General features: G+C 44.2%; 1 protein-coding gene across 7 annotated transcripts in view; it reads right to left on the minus strand.

The window, feature by feature from the left end:
* The window catches only part of LOC137417945 (uncharacterized), a 168,028-nt gene that overhangs the window by 35,250 nt on the left and 109,936 nt on the right, over positions 1–22,842 (minus strand). For 6 of the 7 annotated variants that reach the window (XR_013622476.1, XR_013622473.1, XR_013622472.1 and 3 more), the window contains exons 17-20: positions 16,613–16,732; positions 16,389–16,441; positions 6,069–6,137; positions 439–531 (exon numbers count right to left, since the gene is read on the minus strand). Coding sequence is in view for 2 of the 7 variants with exons in the window: in XM_078772233.1 (XP_078628359.1) it covers positions 439–531; positions 6,069–6,137; positions 16,389–16,441; positions 16,613–16,732 (335 nt within the window). In the remaining 5 variants the exon portion in view is untranslated. The remainder of the gene's footprint in view (positions 1–438; positions 532–6,068; positions 6,138–16,388; positions 16,442–16,612; positions 16,733–22,842) is intronic. The other variant, XM_078772234.1, reaches the window with a different exon arrangement.

Consider the following 22,842-nt stretch of genomic DNA (forward strand, 5'->3'; position numbering starts at 1 on the left):
TGGAAGGAATGAAGGAAGGAAAGAAAAGCAATGGAAGGAATGAAGGAGCCCCCTCAACTTTGCATCAAGGTGTTTTCCCCATTATTTTTGGTGAAATTTCTGACACAACCATCATCTGTCCCAGATTACACATTATCTGTTCATTATAATCACACATCTATGATGTAACCTTCTTCAGGTGATGTGGAGACACACACACACACACACACACACACACACACACACACACACACACACACACACACACACACACACACACACACACACACACACACACACACACACACACGACGCTTTTATTTTCATATATTCTCCCCTTGTGTGTGTTATACGTCTGGTGTGGGAGCACTTCATTTTAGGACATTTAGATAACCGGCGCACTTCCTTGTTATCGGATTCCGTAAATAAATCCTTTTAACCCATTCCTGTTTGAGTTACATTATGCAGGTTGAAGTGATCTTGCCACATCTCAGCAGGCGATGGATTTGTAATGCCATTTTATGGATTCGTAATTCTTCTTCTTCAATCATCCTGTGTGGAGATAGAAAATCCGCTTTTAAACCGAACACCTTGAAGTAACGCTCGATTGCTATTCGTGATTTCCCGGTCTTCACCGAGGGGAATCACACGACAATATACAACAAAGAACAACAGGCATTTTAAGGCCATTTTCCCTGCTCGAGCGGGGGTTAGCATTGCGGTCCCCATGACAATCTTCTCCATTTTGCCCTATTTTCTGCATCTCCCCTTGTTAACCCCCTTGCCCGCATTTCTTCTTCCACCATATTTAACCAAGTCTTTCTCGGTCTTCCCCGTCCTCCACTTCCTTCTACATTCATTTCCATCACTCTTCTCAACCATTCACTTTCATCCTTCCTCAGCACATGACCAAACCATCTCAACCTGTTTCTCTTCACAGCAACCATCACAGGCTCTATTCCCATCATCTTTCGCAATTCATCATTTGTCTTCCTCTCTCTCAACGATACCCCACACATCCACCGAACCATTCACATTTTCAACCTTTCCAGCCTTTGTTGCTGCTCTACGTTCATTGCCCATGTCTCGCTCCCATAAATCATAACACTTCTCACACATGCAGCATACACCTTTCCCTTCAGCTTCAACGACACTTCCCTCCTCGTGAGCACCCGAAACTTCCCGAAAATGGTTGCGAGAAGACAGGACAGCATGTACAATCATACGAACATAATCATAAGACTTCAAACAAACAACAAATATGTCATGCATGGCACAATACTTGCGAAATCCCTAAAATAAGTTGCTGGCCAATGATGACCTCAAAAATAATTGGTGGTTGAACTCAGTGACCTGGTATGCAAATCCTCTTCAAATTTCAAGTCAATCTGATGAACATTGAGGATTTTAGAAATTTGACAAAGTTGACGACCTTAAATCCCGATTTTTTTTTTTAATGCCATAACCAAACTTTGGTACATCATGGGTGGTGAAGGTTGTGGTCAAGTTTCATCCCAATTGTGGGTGAGGATTCTGAGATAAAAGCAAATTCCTATTTGGGGGGGGCCAAACCTGGACCCACGATGACTCACCGTAGACCCCCTTAGACTTCGATTTTATTAGTGCCATCAACAAACTTCGGTACATCAAAGGGGATGAAGGTTGTAGTCAAGTCTCATCGAAATAGTGTGCATAGTTTCAGAGGGAAAAAGCAAATTCCTATTTTTGGGGGGGGAGGGGGGGGGGGTCAAACATGGATCCACTTTGACTCCCGGTAGACTGCCTTCGACCCCAATTTTTTTCATGCCCTGAACAAACTTTAGTCACAACATAAATATCATTTGCGGCAAATTTGGTCACACTCCCTTCAGCGGTTTCACAGAAGAAATTGCAAGTGCTGACGGATGGACGGACTGATGACAAGCCATCGCATAAGCTCCCCGGAACTTCGTTCCAGGTGAGCTAAAAATTTGCTTGTAAAATCAAAGGTCAAATGGAAGGGAAAGGTGATAGAGGGCCACAGTTGTACACAAGTAGGGGAAAGAATGAACAGGAAGAGGGAAGGGAGATAGAGAGAGAGAGGGGGCAGGGGGGTAAACGCAGGACACTGGAAGTGAAGGGTATAATGAAAAGAGGGTTCATGGGGAAAGAAAAAATGTTGAGGAAAGGGTGGAGGGTGACATGAGATGGGTGGTGCACCACTTGTATTTTTATTTTTTTTGTATACAGAATCGAAGCTCGTGCAAGAGCTGACACATGAAACACTAAAACATGTACGGATACACAAAGCATACAATAAAGGGAGCGGGAGACAAGAGGGGGAGAGAGAGGAAAGCACACAAGCACAACAACGGGAGAGAACAGGGACGTCGGTAGATCTGTGGAAGGGAGGGGCTGGGGGAAATGGGAAGGGGTACACGGGATAAAACAAGTGGACACGACAAGGAATTTCAGGAATAAAGTCGGAGATTGAAAAAGACGAGGAAGTGGAGGAGTTAGGGAGAGATGTTGATAGTGTCAGAGATCGCAGAAGAGCTAGGAGAAAGGGAAGGATGAGGAGAACAAAAGGTTTGATGGTGGTGGGATGAGGCACAGTGAGGCATTGTTTGAGGCGGGGGGGGGGGGGGAGCAGTGTGAGGTAGAAGGTTGGAGGAGGTGGACGTATGATTTGGAAGGGAGAGGAAGCGGGGAGGAGGCAGCTTTGAGGAGGTGGGGTGAGAGGGGAGAATTGAAGAAACAAGCGTTCCGCCTCGGTCCCCCATCGGTGAAGTGATGCGAGTTGACAAAATGGAAGACGCAAGGCGGCCATCTTGGATATTGACGTGGCGACCCAATTTGCAATAGCGTTCTTCCTTATGCCTAGATACACCCACACACCAGATTAGAAGTTAGTAGTTCGTTTAGTTTTCAAGATATTTCGCTCACAAGGTTCAGACATATACATGGTGGCGGCCATCTTGGATTTTGACGTGGCGACACAATATTCAATAGCGTTCTTCCTTATGCGTAGATACACCCACACATCAGATTAGAAGTTAGTAGTTCGTTTATTTTTCAAGATATTTCGCTCACAAGGTTCAGACATATATATGGTGGCGGCCATCTTGGATTTTGACGTGGCACCCCAATTTTCAACAGCATTCTTCCTTACTAGGGCATGCCCGTACTATATATATATCTAAAATTATATCCCCCCCCCCTCTATTTACATGAAATGGTTTGGTCCATTCGCAAAGCCAAAGCGAACGGCTTGCGAGTACGGTGACAATCCCCCCCCTCTATTTACATGAAATGGTTTGGTCCAAAGCGAACGGCTTGCGAGTACGGTGACAATCCCCCCCCTCTATTTACATGAAATGGTTTGGTCCAAAGCGAACGGCTTGCGAGTACGGTGACAATCCCCCCCCCCCCCTCTATTTACATGAAATGGTTTGGTCCAAAGCGAATGGCTTGCGGAGTTTGGTAAAGAAATCGCCATCGCGTGCACAAACGCGCAGGAAAGCGAATGAATCGCAAATTAGTTTTAATTAGTTTTAAAACATAGTTTAACGGCAACATAGTTTTCCAACGTGAAATAAATGAATACGCTCTCAAATGTGCCGTCCGAGGCAGAGTCTGTTCGCCACGTTCGGCACACGTGATAGCTCGCTGCTCTCTGATTGGTTGAATCGTTTTTTGGACATAGCTCGGTAACTACTTCTCCGATTAATATGAAACCTTGAAAAGGCACATCCTCGGGTCCCCAGCAATATACCTGGCAAGTTTAAAGTATATCGGACCCGTGGTTGTCGAGAAACAGCGGTCACAGACATACAGACATACAAACATACAAACATACAAACATACACACAGAGATTACTGGAATTATAGATAGATGCCTAGATACACCCACACACCAGATTAGAAGTTGGTAGTTCGTTTATTTTTCAAGATATTTCGCTCAAGGTTCAGACATATATATGGTGGCGGCCATCTTGGATTTTTACGTGGTGACCCAATTTTCAATAGCATTCTACCTTATGCCTAGATACACCCACATACCAGATTAGAAGTTGGTACTTCGCTTATTTTTCAAGATATTCCGCTCACAAGGTTCAGGCATTCATGGCGTCAGACATACATGGGGGCGGCCATCTTGGATTTTGATGTGGGTTGCACCCACACACCAAATTAGAATTCGGTCCTTCGCTTACGCACGCACACACATACGCAAGCAAGCACGCACGGGCGGACGGACACACGGACAGAGGGGAAAACCATAGTCCCCCGTTTGCTCCGCGATGCGACGGGGGACAAAAAGGAGGGTGGGGAGATTTGAAGGGGAGGAGGGAGGGGGGGTTTTGAAGAGGGGGGAGGAGGGGAGATTGGAAGGGGAGGGGCGAGGTGAGAGATTTGTACGGGAGGGGTGAGGTGGGAGTTTCGGAGGGGAGAGGTGAGTTGGGATTTTCGAAAGTGTTGGACGATTCATGGAAAACGAACATTTATTGCAAAATGAGTTTCTTGTGATTTTCAAGTCAGAGATCCGTTTGAAAACATTCGGGGAAGGGAGGGTGGAATGCAGCAGAGTTTGGAGAATGTAGAAAGGAAAAACTGTAAGAGATTAAATTTTGTTTTGAAAAGGAGAGATTTGATGAGCAAATTGAAGAAAGCCTTTTAAAGAGGAAGAAGAAAATAACATACAACATTGTTAAAACATACAACAGAGTAAAACACTGCAGGGGAAAGTTTAAACATTTTAAAACAAAACGTGAAAACTATCTGGGAAATTCCCTGAAGTGAGGGCATGGAGGCTAAGGGGGATGAAGGATTCCAGAACACGTTCAGAACGAGGAACAGAATAGGAGATTGATGCCAGGTTGAGCAGAGAATGAAGGAACAGGAAGGTGTATGAGCAATTGTGTTAGTACAAGAGGAGGGATCTCCTTTTAAATTCTTCGTTAATATATATATATATATATATCTATATATATATATATCTATATATATATATATATCTATATATATATATATCTATATATATATATATATCTATGTATATATAAATATATATATCTATATATATATATATCTATGTATATATATATATATATATATATATATATATATATATATATATACATATATATATATATACATATATATATATATATATATATATATATATATATATATATATATATATATATATATATATATATATATATATATATATATATATATATATATATATACATATATATATACATATACATATATATATACATATATATATATATATATATATATATATATATATATATATATATGATATATATATATATATTTCACTCACAAGGTTCAGACATATATATGGTGGCGGCCATCTTGGATTTTGACGACATCAAAATGCTAACATCAAAATATATACATATATATTTTGAAGGTTAGGTGAAAGTGGATCTGAGGAAAAGGAGAAAGGGTGAAGAAGTATGGTGAAAACTAGAATTGGAAAGGTGTTGGCCGGAGAGGATTGAGATATGAAAGAAGGAGAGAAAATGGGCAAGGGGAGATAACACGTGGTCGTGGTCGGGGGAGGAGGAGCCACGAGGAGAGAAGGGAATTATTATAAAGATTTTTTTTGTTTGTTTGAGGTTTTTTTTTGTATAAAACCTTTAAACAAAGGGTAAGATGTTCGGGGTAAGTATGTGGTGAAAAGAAAGACAGAAAAAATGAATACAGTGAAATAGTAAATAGACAACAAACGACCACCAAGGAGAAAAGGGAAGCCTCGAGTGACCAGGCCCCAAACGCGGCTCGAACAAAACGACGATTACACACAGGTATGCACGATTTACAAACCGAGATCTAACTAAAACCACACAGTGGACACGACACATACACAGTAAAATAAACAGCAGAGATTTGACAAAATCACAAAAGGGAAAAATACTTAACTGATGAAGTGGAGAGCTACCCTGACGGCAGAACCGGAAGCAAAAGCCAACATTTGTTGAGGTAGATAAATATCCAAAATCAAAAGGAGGTAGATAAAAAGTCAAGAGGAGGAAAATAAAATTATTTACTGCACACGCTTCAACAATTCGGTTTACTTTTTTTTGGATGATGAAGACTCGTTCCTCTTTGCTTCCTTTGTTTTCTGGTCTCTTTCATGTTGCATCCTGCAAAATAACAGAACTCTTCATCCACAACTGAGTACAAATATGCGAAACCGGATATCATATGCATTCTCCATTTCAACATTTGACAAAATAATGTCCCCTCCACTAAACATCACGTAAAATGTAACAATGTGGGCAAAGGTGTACAAAATAAGAAATAAAAACCAATGATTTAGTAAAGATGGGCGGACAGACGAGTGAATGTGCAATCGATATGTTTCAGATTTAGAAAAGACCCCACGGAGTTATGTCCAACACATAAAATAACCCAGGAGTTCAGATATTTCCACAGTGATTGCTTTGTTAGGTTACCCATCCTCGTACCAGGGGAAAGGGAGATAGCATTGTGATTGTGGTTCGAACCTTCCCCATTGTTCTCTGCCTCTTTCCCAAACCCTCATTTTTCCTCTCCGTAATCGAACCTCATTTCCAAAGTCTAATGTACCGACACCTGCACTTGAACTGACCGCCATTTTCAAGCACCCATTCTTAAACCCTTATTTCCCGACACCCGGATTCGAACGCCACTTCTCAAATCACATCATCTCACCATATCTCCTCACATCCGGGTAACACAAAAGCTCCTCACATCCTCGTAAATCTTTTCCCCCCCTCAAATCATGGTAACGCAAAAGGCGCCACACACGGTGCTCCCCAAACTGCCAAGCAGAACAGGCAATGACCTCATCCCGGTAAGACTGACATCTTACATGCCTTTTGCACATGCACTATATAACCTTGCAATTTGCACCGCATACACCTCAGGGCTCACCTGTTGTGGAGCATCAATGAACGACACAAGAACTCCAACATTTCTTTTCAAAGCTAAACACCACACAATACAGTCCACGACAGCACACCTCTCACTTGCACCACACATCCACCTGCATCGACATCTCGTTGAGCCCTAAGGGGCCAAGCCTGTTTACATGAGGGAGAGGAAGGGGTCACCAACACGCCCGGACTTCTTCCTTTACAGTATGTATGTCCCCTTTTCTTTCTAATTACCCCGGATGAACGTGGTGCCTAACTGTATTTTGTTTAAAGCGGGTTGTACAAGGGGGTTTCATTGAATGCTCGGGATAGGACTGTTTCTTATGTGACACTGCCTGTTTCATGCAAGATTTGTTGTTTCCAAACCTGCTCGATTGTCTCTTTCCTTCATTGGTTAGACGTTGCATACTATACATAGAAGGAAGGATGTACCCCACTGATTCACTATGCTAGTCTAGCCGGCATCCCACCCACGGTTTCGCTCGTCCGTTTGTAATAAAAAGATAAAGGTAGGAGCCGAGAGCATAATCCCTCGCTGACTTAACTAATTAATCACTGGGAAAGTAAAGTGAAAGTTAGCCACAGGGACTCTTCCAGATTTTAATCACCTTAGATGGCGGCCGTGGTTGCTTAGCAACCCGTCTGGTCTCGGAGTTGTCTGCGATTCGTCGGCTTCAGGGCGTTAGGTCAGGAAGCAGCCCAAGAGAGGCCACCTGTTACCAGGCGATGTACCCGTAACAGATGTTTGTTCATACCCTGGTGATGTTTCTGCACCTCCTCCACAATGTTCTCATCTCCATACACACCAACACCACCGCAACACCACCCCAACACCACCTCAACACCCAACACCTTCCCAGTGATAAGTACATGAACTGTTTAATTTAATTAATGTGGTGTTCATTGAGAGCAGGCATTATGGGAGAAATGGCCTCCTCAAAGTTCCTTGTATTCGTTGACAGAGTTGGTGGTATTATTTTGATATAATATTGCAAAAAGCAGTCGTTGCGTCCTTTGTTATGGATCAAATATTTGCAAACGATGATGAATATTTTGACTTGCCTGGTTGAAGTGGTATTCCGTGGATTCAGATCTCGAGATCTTTGTCGGCGAGGGCACGGTTTTTTGAAGCTGCACACGCTCTCCACACTTTCGAAGTTAAGTAATTGTTCACAATTGTATTTTTGTCGAAACTGTATTTATCTTTGTGTGTACCTATAGTGTGTCCCAAGGAAGATTCTCGGTGTTATTCTTTCATACTGTATAAAAAATCGTCATATTTCGTGCCGCGTTTTTTGCGACCTCGTACTTTGTTTCCTACCTTGACGCTTTGTTTCTCTCAGCGGTTGATTGTGGTCCATTTACTTTCGTTCTCAATTTTTCCCAGTCTTTTCACCCCCATACTTCCTTGTTTAACATCTCAACAACAAAAAAATTCCTTCTTTGTTCTTATTAGTTGTTCTTATTCATTCGTTTGTTCTTCGACCATGTGTTCCCCCCCCCCATTTCCCCAGATAGTTTTCACTGTTCAATTTAAAAATGTTTACATTTCCCCTGAAGTGTTGTATTCTTTCATATATTATAACACCTTTTTCTTCTTGTTCTTCTTTAAAAGGGTGCTTTTCAACTTGCTCACCAAATCTATTCATTCCAAAACAAAAATTCCATCTCTTACAGTTCCTCTTTCATGCATTCCCTAAACTCCCCTGCACTCCCACCCCCCCCCCCCCCCCCCTCACTCCAGCATCCTTAAACGTATCTTTGACTCGAAGGTCACAAGAAACTAATTTTGCAATAAATGTTCGTTTCCCATTAATCGTACACTTTCTAAAATCCAATCTCACCCCTCCCCTCCAAATCTTCCCCATCACCCATCCCTTTCAAATCTCCCTCTTGCCCCTCCCCTCCAAATCTTCCCCTTCACCCATCCCTTTCAAATCTCCCCCCTTGCTCCTCCCCTCCAAATCTTCCCCATCACCCATCCCTTTCAAATCCCCCCCCTTGCCCCTTCCCTCCCAAACCCCTCCCCTCAAAAACTCCCCCCCTCGCCCCTCACCCCTCCCCTCCAAATCTCCTCCCCCATCTCCCATCCCTTTCAAATCCCCCCCCCTTGCCCCTTCCCTCCTAAACTCCCCCAAACCCCTCCCCTCATAAACTCCACCCTCCCCTTCAAATCTCCCCACCCTCCGCAAGCCATGCGTGGCAGTTTCCATGGATACCATAGGAGGAGAGTTTGGTGAGCAGGGCAGGGTGCAAGACCATATCGAAGGCACGAGATGTGTCAAGGGAGACAGCTTTGATTTCCTGTTTGGCATTGAGGGACCTCCATCCATTGGTGATACATCAGAAGCAGCACATCCAGAGTGGAATCACCTGGTCTGAATCCAAATTGATGATCACAGATAAAGCCATTTGAGAAGAGGAAGGATTTTATACAGGAGCAATGATGGATTCCAAGACGTTGCTGATAATTGGGAGCAGGCTGATTGCCTGTGGTTGCAAGGATCTGTTTTTGCACCTTTTTTGTGCAAAGCAGTAATGTTAGCCGTTTTCCAAGAAGATGGAAGATGACCTTGAGCAAAAGAGAGGGCAAAGAGAACAGAGAGAGGGTGAGATCAAGCGGCAGAGAAGGATTTTAGGACACATGGGCTCAATCCGTCTGGTCCAGTTGTAGAATCAGTCAAGGTTTCCCAGAAACTTCTCCTCCTTGTCAGAAGAGAAGGCCACAGAGTCCAGGAGTGGCTGCGTTCGGCTGGGTAAGGTAGGTACAGAGAGAGATGGGTTTGGGACACATGATTTGGATGCAAACACAGAGTTGAGGCATTCAGCTTTTTCACGTGCAGTGTCAGCTGTGTAGCCATTTGAGGTAAGGGGGAAGAACAAACATCAGAAACAGATTTGACCAGACGCCACCAGAATTTGGAGGAGGGAGACAGGTTTGAGAGTCCAATCTGGAGAGTAGAGAGATATTGTTTCCTGGCTCTCCTGATGGTAGACACACACATTTTTCGAGCTCTGTGAAAGGAACTGAGATTACCTTCAGTTGGATTTGCCTTCCATGATGCGAAGGCAAGTTGTTTCAGGGCAACTGCCTCACCACGAGATTCAGTGTACCATGGATGGGAGGAAGGGTATGACAACTGAAGACGAGATGGGATAAATCTGTGCATGAGAGAGAGCACTTTACTTTGGAAGAATTCCGAGGACGAGTTGATGTCAGAGGCAGTCCAGATGATTGATGGATGCTCTCTGGGAATAGCCAGAGACATGTCCACCTTAACAAGCAAATGATCTGATGAACCGATTGGAACAGAAGAAGAACAGCAGATATTTGCAGGGAAGTTAGTCATAACCAAGTCTCGAAGAGAAGATGCTCCGTTGACCGAGATCCGGGTCGGGAAATTGACAGATTGAGTTAGTCCCAATGAGTCGCCGAAGTCCTTTACTGAGGTGCCGTGACTTGTGCGAGATGTATCCACACCCAGGCAGCTGGCACGATGGCAGTTGAAGTCGCCACAAATGAGGAAGAGAGAGTTGGGATGCGTGGATAGAAGTTGGTCCATGTTGTCAGGCAGCGAGATGATGTAAGTGGAGTCATCATCGTTTGGTGGATGGTACAACACACATATGAACAAAAAGTGGGCACAGAGGGGAAGCTGAAGCCGGAGGTACTCCTGGGGGTGAGGTGGTGAGAGTGTAGTCCAGGGAAAGTGAGGAAGAGGGTTTTGATAAAGATAGCAACCCCACCACACAGACGAGACTCAGGTCTATCACACCTGAGGGGGGAATAACCAGGAAGATATATTAAGGAATTAGAGACATCTTGAAAGAGGAAAGTTTCTGTTAAGCAGATTAAGTCTGGTTTGTCCTGTATGGAGACCTGTATGGAGAGATCAATCAGGTTTGAGTGAAGGCCCCGGATGTTTGAGGTCCATACCGTTAAGGAAGAGGGAGGGGGAGCATCGGATACAGGACCGGGGAGTGGTAGGGTAAGAGGAGGAATAGGAGGAGGAGGGCGGGAGAGCTGTTGATCGTGTGTCAGAGATTGCAGAAGAGCTCAGAGAAAGGGAAGGATGAGGAGAACAAAATGTTTGTTGGTGATGGGATGAGGTACAGTGAGGTGTTGTTTGAGGGGGGGGGGGGGGGAGAGCAAAGTAGAAGGTTGGAGGAGGTGGAGGTATGAGTTGGAAGTGAGAGGAAGTGGGGAGGAGGCAGCTTTGAGGAGGAGGGGTGAGAGGGGATAATTGAAGAAAAAATGAGGGTGGGGATATTTGAAGGGGACAGGAAGGGCGACTTTTGAAGAGGAGGGAGGATGGGGAGATTTGAAGGGGAGGGGGAAGGTGGGAGTTTTGAAGGGAAGGGGGAGGTGGGAGTTCAGGAAGGGAGGGGTGAGCGGGGAGTTTAGGAGAGGAGGGGATCGGGTGTATTAAGAGGTCCACATGAGCAGGTTACTCAACATCAATGGAATAAGACTGCTGCAAGCTTTCGTCATTTGTCACGATCCTGACCTATATTCTGTGCCTCACAGCATGAAAGAACCAACCCCTCCAGATCAGTTACCACAGTCCTATGCCAAGTTGTTTTTGACCTGCCCGTTTCCCTCCTTCCTGGCCCTGTCCATCCGAAAGCAACATTGGGGATTCAGTCAGGAGACATTCAAAGCACGTAGCCAAGCCATTGTAGGCCGTGACACTTAATTTCAAGGGCAATGCTGTAGTAACCGGTTTTTTCATACAATTCTTTGTTGGATGTCTTATTTTGCCAGACGATGCCGCAGATTTGCCAAAGCCATCCATTGTGGAAAGATTCCACCTTTCCCACATCTGACTTAAGTACCTCAGCACTCAGAACCAGCACTCAGAACGACACAGAAGAACAGACTTGGCATTGCTGTTTTAAAGTCTTATCTTTGTCTTCAGGCAGTACTGCTTCGAATTCCAGATAGAATGGAGTAAAGCGAATACATTACAAGCTTTGCTGAGTCTTGCCTCGATGTCTTTCTTGGCCCCATTGTCCTTGCTGTCTGTCTGTCTGTCTAAGTATGTAAACTCATCTCGTCTCTTGGGCTTCTCCATTTACAGTAACTAGTGGGGTATCCGTGCTGTGCACGGGTGGGAGGCTAGAAGCAAACAGACAATACAGAAACGGCGAATGCTAAAGCATGAAACCAATAAATTCCACATTCCTGTAGCACGTCAGACATGGACAGCAAGTTCGTGAAGGACTTCCATGAAAAACGTATTTGTTGGCAAACAAACGGGTACGTTTGTTCCATACCCAGTCAATGGCGAATCTGCATATGGCGATCCGCGAATTCACGTTTAGAAAGGAGAAACCGACACGGCATTTCGTCATTCACTTGAAATCGATATCTCTTTTTTCATTCCAAACAGCATAACTCCAATCACAAATGAAATAGCATTGATATAAAAAATAAACTTTTAACAACATTAGTGACATAAACAAATATTTAAATCCTGATGTGAAGTTCCGTACGGTTGGGTGAACACAATTACAAATTCAAAATCGTAATTGTATTCACTCAATTCCAATCATCAATTGATATTTTTACAAAACTATTAACACGATTAACGTTTAACGATTTAACATTATGATTGAATGACGGTTGTATTTGGATATTATCAAAACCGCGCATTGCCGTCATCTGTCCACTTCCGCATTTGCGGCAGGTTCATAATTGACATCAAAATCTAAACAGTATTTGTAGCATTTCAATAAAAGCCACATCACTGTTCACATCGGTAAATATTATTCGATCGTGTTTGGAAAAACTGGAAAATTGGAAAACTTGGAAAAACAATATAGCTATTTTACTCCCAGGGGTCCCAGGAATACCCACCCAAAATATCGTTGCGATGGGTTGAGCCGTTTTTGCAGTACCTTCGAACGGACAGAGGGACATTTGGTGAATTACAGCAAGATGGATGCAGGAGGTACGGTGTTGATGCTCATCACATTGGTCTTGGTGGTATTGACATTAAGAATTTTCCTTCTGGTAAAGCTAGCTGGCCTATCAGTTTGTCCTTGCAAATGCGTGTCCCTTGATGACAAAACAGCTAAATCGTCAGCATACTCCAGACCTTCATGTTGGGTGGAAACGGTCCACTGGATGCTTCTAGGTCTATCTGATGTGGTGTTCCTCATGATCCAGTCGATAGTAATCAGAAAGTGGATAGGTGATATAATACAACCTTGGCGAACTCCAGGCTCTACCGGGAACCACTGTGATAAGGAGGTGTTCAGGATGACACTGCATTCAAAGTGTTCATATAATTTGCGTATTAGAGTGATCATCTTCTGTGGAATTCCATAAGATCTCAGAAATTTCCACAGGCTTGCTTTCTGAACATGATCAAATTCCTTCTTGAATTCAATGAAGTTGATATAAAGAGGTGCATTTCATTGGAAGCATTCATAAATGATATTGGTGTGTCGTGATGTACAATTATTATATCTGTTTATCGGGATAGCAAAGAAAGGAACACATTCACAAAGACGGATGATAAAAGGGGAATAGGTAAACAATTACATCGACACACCACAATTGAATCTAGTCGAGTGTTAAGAATTTGAAGGACAAACTTTGAGGTACAATGAATGAGGGAGCAGAAGGGGGTGGGGGGCAGTGATGGGCATCAAAGTGTTAATTGGGGGAAAAAAAAGAAAAGAAAAAGCAGTGGAAGTAATGAGGGAGCCCCCTCAACTTTGCATCAAGGGGTTTTCCCCATTATTTTTGGTGAGATTTCTGACACACAACCATCATCTGTCCCAGATTACACATTATTTGTTCATTGTAATCACACATCTATGATGTAATCTCCTTCAGGTGATGTGGGGCCTGCAAGTCATAAGAAAAAGCATCGTTCATCCCATCAGAAATAGATAAGATAAATTCAGATGCAGGATAATTTCCCGATCCCTTTGCTCTCGTCCTTCTTCCATGTGTCTCTCCGGTGTGTCCCTCTGCACTGCTTACTATCTGTATTTTCCACCGTGTTCAGTTCTGCGTTCTATCTGGCTCTACCACGAGCTGTTCCATCTCCCAGAAAGTGAAATGAAGACACAGGAAGAATATCACATGCTTGTACCTCTTTTGCAGAGAAGACATTCTTTGCTTTTTTAACGAATCCAAAACCTCTTTCTCCAATTTTACCTTAGGAGAGGTAGAATTGTATTGGAAGTAGCATGGACCGTGTGACGAGCAGGAGAATTTCGATGTAATAAGTAGGGAAAACGTAGCTGAAGGTTGTTTAAATGTTCATCACACGAGGGGTGGTGACGTGCTAATTATCTCTCGGGTTTAAGACTAGTTTTCCACTTTGCGTCACACCCTCTGTAAATTTTCCTGAACGTTTTTGCTGACACGGCCGGCCATGTAAACCATCCCTAAAATGACAACAACCCTGGCAAAAGCCAAGCAGGACTGGCGATGTGATCCCGGCCAAACTGAGCCCGCCCTCATGGACCTAATAAGGCAAAATACCCGCCCAGTCGAGGCGGAGAATCAATGGGCGGAGAAGCAGGCCGGCAGGCCACACCCCGAGGTGTGTGATTGGCCTGTAGGATGTGGGTGGGGCGAACCGAGAGGGACGTTCGACGATTGACCCTCAGGAGTGAGGAAGAAGAGTGCACGTCTGCTGCTCAGGATCGGAGCAGAAGGCTCCGCCATCTTTGTTTCGTGTGCTGAAAGAGCGGTGTGCTAATTATCTTGGTATAATGAATGATTAAGTAAGTAAGAGGGGTAAGAGTAAGAGGGGCGAGTAAGAGGGGTTTTTCTGGACCAGCGTGAAGGAGGTTTTGGCTGTGGTGCTCTTTGGAGGCGGAGGAGGCTGCGAGCAAGGCAGTGGAGGAGAAAGGAGGCCGTCCTCACGAGCTTGCCACAGGCTCGATGGCGAGCGCCTTCGACACATGGCGCTGCCGCCATTTTGATCTTCCCACGAGGAAGGCTTTGAACATTGTCACCACCACCAATCTCAAAAGGGCCATTTGGGACACAGATAAGTGCCGGCACGCAAAGGGATTTCATTTTCATTTTATTTTCCCCAGTGTGTGTTGTGCGAATCAGTGTGTGGAGGCGTCACACAGAAGGGATTTAGTTTTACCAAAACGTTTATTTCGTCTGCGTTTTATTTTCATTAAACCATTGTGTTGCATTTTACTGGAGTGTCTATTTGTTGTGGTTTCGGAATAAACCCGTGTGTTCGGAATAAACCAGGTAAACATCTCGCATCTCTTCATTCCCATGCTCGCCAAAAATAACCGTCATCATCGGGAGGTCCCCTCACAGTAAAATCTGGTTCGACCATCCGTCTCGGCTGATATTAATTGCCAGAGACGTGACAATATGTTATTCCGCATGGAGAATTCTTTACAATGAGCCATGTCTCAATTTGTTTCTATGCAGCACTTTCGGAGAACTAGAAGTGCAAAGTTTTTCGGTTTTTCCAAGATGGTGCCCGTACCACAAGACATACGCAGTCATAATTATTACAGGAGAAACACAAACAGTACCTATCAAACATATGCTTTAGAAACACAAACAGTACCTTTATACTGTCAAATCAAACAATCAAATATACGCTTTATAAACCTTCAGATTTAACCCTTAGAACCAATTGGAATTACCCTTTGAAACCCTTTAGAATTAAACACGGTGGGTTCGAGGTTCTTCTTCTTCATTTTGATTGGCAGACAAAGCCAATGAAGATTTATTTAAATTATTGAATGTTTAAATTATTTATTTAAATTATTAATTAGTGAATGATTTAAATAGATTTATTGAAGCGGCTTCACCGCTTAAAAACAGTGGTGACCTGATTTTGAAGCCCCGTGCTGAATGGACAGACAAATAGACTGGCAGAGAATAGATAAACAGGCTAGAATGGGCATTCGGTAGAGTCGATACCTCTGAAAGGTTGAGCAGTTTATGTTTTCTATCCCACCAATGGGCTGGATCCGATTCCGGACGTGAACCAAAATCAAATTGGCTTGTTCTTGTCACCTATGCAAATCATGTACCTTGTTTTATCACTCGTCCACAATATCATGCTATATATCGTTTTTGGCCCAATCACTCAATGGTAAAAAAAAATCAATTAAACTTTTTTTTAAAGTGTCGTCGTGGGATTCGGATATTCACCAATTTTTGAATTGAATCAATTCTGCAATATATCGGTTTTAGCCACAGCTTGTCACTCAATGGTGAATAATCACTTTTTAAAATCTCAGATCCGAATCTTCAGCAAAATTTCATCAATTCATCCTTTTCACGATTCAAGCCCAAAGCACTCCGACCTGGAACCAGAAGTTCATGTTTATTTTGTTCAAGACTTGCCGTGCTGTCATATTATAAGTTCACGTACTCTATCATCATGCTCTTCCATGAGACTCCATTTTGCAGAAAAACAATAAGGATGAAGATGTAAAAAAAGAAAGGAAAAAAGGAGTGCCGATTACCGTATAAATGTCACCGGGTGATTTTCCTTGAACCATGTGTGGTTCACAATCTCCTGCAAAACAATGGATGTGTTGGAATCAAATATAAACACGATCAGGAAACACCTCCACTGGTACAAGCAATTGCATTTTGATCCACAATAACAAGTCAGCAATTCCAGCATGTGTGAACATTCTTGTTCATGCAAATAAAATACTGCAGTTGAAAACTATCAATCTCGCACCATCATAGTGAACCTCTCCATTGGCTCCCGAAGCATCATAGTCAGAAGTGAAATCAATGTTACACTAGCAAAGGATGATGGACCGTTTCCCACATTGCGGTCAGTCTTGTCATGTAACAGCTGCAAAGAAGCAAAATAAATGTATTTGTGACCAAATCATAAACAATCGACTCAATCGAATACTTACATTTGCATACTAAGCATATTCCAAACAAGCACTCACTGATGCAACAACCAAGGTTTGACTCAAAACGAATAAAATACATTTTCGTTCATCAAATAAGTTATGGTGTACCACACAAACGTTTTTTCTTAGCTGAAAAAGAAACCCTCTCAACTCAATAATTGGATATCAAGTGCAGTATATGTTGGGTTATTCGGCCTAGGGTGAGCGAAGCGATGACAAGGCTGCTTATTCCTGATACAGTGCCTTCAGAAAATAGTTACACTTCTTGACTTTTTTCTCATATATTGTTGTGTTACAGGCTTAATTTAAAATGTACAAGTCAGGAGATGACGATGGTTCACGAGCGAGTGGTATTCAATGACAAAGGACGGACTATAACCGAAACAGGCCCGGACAGGCCAGGCTCGGAAATGTCAAAACGAAGGTTACTGACCTTGAAATGAGATAGAAAATAATGTATAATCAGTTATGAGGTTAGTTAGCTACACAATACCGAAAATTCAGTGAAAAAATGAAATGAAAAAAAAAATGAAAGAAAAAAAATCGAGCTCCGTGGGGCTAGCTGGACACATGACATTGGCCTAACCAAATACCGAAACCCGTCAGATTCCATCAAACCCCTCGGAGAAGATGTAGCTTGAACTCGATTGCCCCCTAAAAAGACATCTTTTTCGGGCATGGCTCCGCCCACAATGGGCGCAACACGCCCACTCTAGGCAGGACACAACTAGATCATGATATCAACCTCCCACCCAAGTTTCATCAAGATCAGATGATATCATCGGGTAGTTATGCTGCGGACAGACAGACACACACGCAGACAGACGCACACACGACGAATATCGTGGTCACTTGATAACTCGTGAACCAATTACATCGACATTTATTTTGTCACTGATTGACACATAATACCGTATTTTCCAGTGTGTTAATCAAGCTTTTTTATCTGCAAAAAAAGTTAAAAGTTGGGGGTGCGGTTATGTGGTAAATCTGGAGAAGAAGAAGAGGCGAGTTGCAGGCATGTAATACACATAGCTGTCTGTCAGAGGCGGATCCCGCTGATGTGGGAGGATTTGCAGACTTAACCAGCTGTAAGGGATTTAGTCATTGCTGCTTTGAGATTCTGAGCTCCAGGTAAGATGAGCAGGTAAGATGTGACTCTGAGCTCTGTTTAATAGCTTTGAACGCTTGCTTTATTCTATATCGGTTTTGATGTGCTTGCTTGTTCTTTGTAAACCTAATAGGACGATTGTTGTTTTATGTAGAGATACACCAGGTCGATTGAAATAAAGCCTAATATACGGGAGCGAGGTCTTCGAGTCAAATTTCACGACAGGTTAATATGCAGATATAGAAAGAAAGTCGTAAAAACAATCAATGCTGAATTTCAATTATATTCCAATTGTCACACATATACCAGCACATCCACATTCGACATATCGGGGAATGTTTAGAGATCCAGGGCCGGGTTTACAATGGCTCCTATGGCGCCTCGGTGCCAGGCCCCAAATCAGAAGGGGCCCATAATGACCAAGATGGATTTTAAAAAAGTCTATTTTTACAAGTCCTACCTGGAAGTCCGAGCAGTGTCCATGTATTTTATACCTCTCCCACCCCCACTTCCCCCCCCCCCCCCATGAAAACATTGTCGTAGTAGGATTCGGATATTCACCAAATTTGAATCAATTCTGCAATATATCGGTTTTAGCCTCAGTTTATCACTCAATGGTGAATAATCGCTTTTTTAAATCTCAGATCCGAATCTTCACCAAAATTTCATCCTTTTCACGATTCAAGCCTTACGCACTCGGACATGGAACCGAAAGTTCATGTTTATTTTGTTCAAGACTTTCCCTGCTGTCATATTATAAGTTCACCTGCCCTGCTGTCATATCACTATCATCATGGACATAGCCTGCCGGGAATGTGTAAATTTTAATGGGGAGTGTTTGATACATGAAGGCCTGGGGAGTTATCGGGGCCGGGTGGATGTCACAACAAACCAACAGGGGGAGAAATTTGAATCGTTGCTGTGCCATGGCGGTGGCTCAAAGCAACAGACGGTAGAGGTATTGGGGGTCCGCTAGAGGTATTGGGGGTCCGTGTGGCGGAACCGGACCGGGTGTGTAATGATGGAGGCCTGTGGGGGCCAGAAATGATTTGCAATGATGATGAAAATGATTTGAGCCAGCGGCTGGAGACCTGGGACAATAGCATTAAGGTCGAGTTTGACCAGGCCCAAAGGAGTTTGGGGGTTGAGGTGAGTCGGTCCGAGAAGGTGGTTGAGGTGACCGAGTGGACCCTCACCGTGCACAATGATTAGGTGCAGGAGGCTCGGAAATTGCATACCCAGCAGGGGGAATGTGTTGGCTCCGAGCTGGATTTTAATATATTTTTTGTATACAAGATCGAGGTTCGTGAAAGAGCGAACATTAATCACACAGAAAGACAAACCGACACATAAAACATATAACATCGGGAGCGGTAGACAAGATGGGGAGAGACGGGGAAGGACACAAACACAACATTTGAGAGCAGGGACCGAGAGACATGGAGACATCGAGAGATCTGTGGGAGGGAGAGGGCTTTGGGTGGGGGGGGCATGGGAAGGGTGGGGGTGGGAGAGGTATGGTTTTGGTAGGTGGGAGAGGTGGATTTGGACCTTGGAGTCGGGAGATCAAGCCTCAGACGATTTTGTCCCCGTAGGGAATTTGGAACAGCTGCCGGGAGGGGCAGAACAACTTGTGGTAGGGGTTGTTACCTGCAGCTGCGGTTTGGCACAGGTGGTGAAACTTTTTAAAAGAAAAAAGGAAAATTACATTAAAATGAGAATTGGATTTGGAGCAGCCTTGGAGGGAGTTGCTCCCCGTGCTGCGGGAATCGGACCAGGGGAGGTCATTGGGGATGGCCTTGGGGAAAAGTTGCCCCTTTCAAAATTTGGTGATGCCAGCCAGCTGGATGGCTGGGCTGGCAGGATTTGGACGTGAGGTCCAGACATGGGTGTCGTGGTACGACCTGGGCCCCACGGGGGGTGGGGGGGGGGGGTCTGGTGGAGTGTGGCATCCCTTGTTCATCAGGCCGCCGCCCGAGTGGGTGGCTCGGGCTGGCAGGGTCACCGGACCCTGGTGAGGGTTGAGACCTCCAGGGGGTCCAAGGTGGTTTCTCAGGCCTTCGTATGGCGTATATTGAGGACCACTAGGGGGAGGTGTTGCAGGTCGCGCGTTGGTGGTGGCATCACGGACGGCCATCAAGGGCCTGATGTGGTGACCGCCTGGGCATGCGGGATGGACATAGCCTGCCGGATAACCATTGGAGCATCTGTGGAACATGAGGGTGTGAGACTGATCTTCCACAGATGTTCCGTTATGATTTGTGGACTCCAGGCTTGGGAAGAGAGCCATGGGATTGATGAATGATCGTTTTAAGGCCATTTTCCCCCGCTAGAGCAGGGGTTAGCCTTGCGGGCCCCATGACAATCATGGTTCCCTGTTTGAGGCAATGTTTTTATGGCCGGATGCCCTTCCTGACGCCAACCCTTGGTCGCCTCTTACGATGCGCAGGGATACGGTGTCCCTATTCTAAACCAAGGTACACACCGGGATCATTCATCCCAGCAAGCTGGTACTCAATTTGCCGACCTCAGAAGGATGACAGGCTGAGTCAACCCCCCTGGCGTTAATTCAGCGATCGACCGGGATTCGAACCCAGGATCCTAGGATCCCAAGCCGGCACCCTAACCACGAAGCCAACACCAGGTGATCGGAACATTTTTCTTTCAAAGGAATGTCAATGGTAACAGGTATCTGCAGATGATCAATGATGAAGTTTTACCGCAGCTGGAGGAGAACTTTGAGCGACAAGTTCGTGGTGTCTTCAGACATCTCTGGTGGGCCCAAGACGGTGCCCCAGCACATCGTCTTATCGCTGTCCGAGATCGACTGAGGGAACTCTTTGGAGACCGAGTCATCGCCCTCCACCATGCAGTGGAATGGCCGCCAAGATCACCTGACCTCACACCATGAGATTATTTCCTTTGGGGACTTTTAAAGAACAAGGTGTTCGTAACTCCTCCCCGTGATCTTGACGAATTGCAGGGCCATATTCGACATGAAGTGGATGCTTTGCGCAATGACCCGGCTATGGTGAGACGAGCAGTTTAGGGCATGCTCCACCGCAGTGAGCTTTGTTTTGAAAGGGGAGGTGGACATGTTGAAGGTGTAGGTGCATAAAGGCCAATCATTCCTGAGAAATGTTCACATCTGACGTCATTTTGCACCAATTATCCTGACTTGCATCGATTAGCCAAACTTGTAAAAATGTGATTTGAACTTGTCATTTTCAATGAACATGTACTCGGTCATGTGTGACAGCAATGATGCATGGAAGGTATCAATGGAAAGCTGAGGATCTCCTCTTAATTAGTAAACCACATGTAAATTGTCAAAATAAATAACCTTTGCATATTAACCCCTTGAATTCGGATTACCATTTTTTTGATACGCACTGTATATATATATAAACACATGCGCACGCACGCACACATACATACACACATACACACCTCATCCATCCAATTATAATTTAATCGATATTCACGGTACTTATCCCACCGAATCTGTGTCAAGGTACGAATATCTTGTTCCTTAACAGATGATATGTGCATGACACAATTGGGGCGATTTTTGATGCCTTTTCTCCAGACATCGTCGCAATTCGCCACTTTCATGGAAGACGCCATTGCTGGATAAATATAGCGCCAGTTGTGACAATACTGGCTGATGCTTGGCTGGCTGTAAATTCTACTGTACCACACGACCAACTCACCGCACCCACAAAGGTTACAATATAAAAAATAGTGCTGATTATTAACGGCAAATACTTAGTGTTGGACAAAATTCACGATTCGAACTTTTTATCTTGATGAGAAAACATGTTTCTGAAATGTATTCCAGCATAGATAAGCTGCACCCTTTTAATGAAACGAAAACCGATTTCTTGCTGCCCTTTCCACCTGCTGCACATGGCCTAATGTGGTTGCTGAGAAAAATTAGGTTTCATCCCGTACGTACGTACAGACAACCCGAAAACATCATGCCTCCGGCCAGCTTCCGGGGCGGAGGCATAAAAACACGACCATTTCCGAGTGTCACCACACTTAATAACCGTCGCGGTTAATACACCGATAAATATGGTACCCCTTTACGCCAAAGTGGTACTTTTTTTGAAGATTTTTTTGCAAAATAATTGAAAGTGAAACACAGAAATATCTTACATACATAAGTATTCAACCCCCTGAGTCAATACATTGCAGAAGCACCTTTGGCAGCGATTAAAGCTAAGAATCTTCTTCAGTATGTTTCGGCTTTGCCCATCTGGATTTGGGGACTTTCTCCCATTCTTTCTTGCAGATTTGCTCAAGCTCTGTCAAGTTGGATGGGGAGTGTCAGTGAAACAGCATTCTTCAAGTCTTCCCACAGATTCTCAATGCGATTCAAGTCTGGGCTTTGGCTGGACCACTCAAGGACTTTCACATTTTTATTCTGAAGCTATTCCAGTGTTGCATTGGCTGTACGATTGGGGTAGTTGTTCTGTTGAAACAAAAATCTTCCCCACAGTCTAAGGTCATTTGCACTCGGAAGCAGGTTCTCCTCAAGGATTTGCTTGTATTTAGCTCTATTCATTATTCATTCTATCCTTGCAAGTCTCCCTGTCCATGCAGCTGGAAAGCATCCCCATAGCATGATGCTGCCACCACCATGCTTCATGGCAGGGATGGGCTTCATGGCAGGGATGGGCTTCATGGCAGGGTGATGAGCTGTGCTGGTTTTTTTGCCAGACGTAGCGCTTCGCATTCAGGCCAAAGGGTTCAATTTTTGTCTCATCAGACCACAGAACCATTTGCCTCATGCTCTGTGTCTTTCAAGTGCCTTTTTGCGATTTCCATGCGTGCTGTCATTTGCCTTTTTCTCTGGAGTGGCTTCCATTTGGCCACTCTCCCATAACGCCTAGATTTGTGAAGTGCTGCAGGGACTGTTGTCTACCC

This window comes from Myxine glutinosa, chromosome 2 (assembly GCF_964187855.1).
Source record: "Myxine glutinosa chromosome 2, kmMyxGlut1.1, whole genome shotgun sequence".
NCBI classification, from domain to species: domain Eukaryota; kingdom Metazoa; phylum Chordata; class Myxini; order Myxiniformes; family Myxinidae; genus Myxine; species Myxine glutinosa.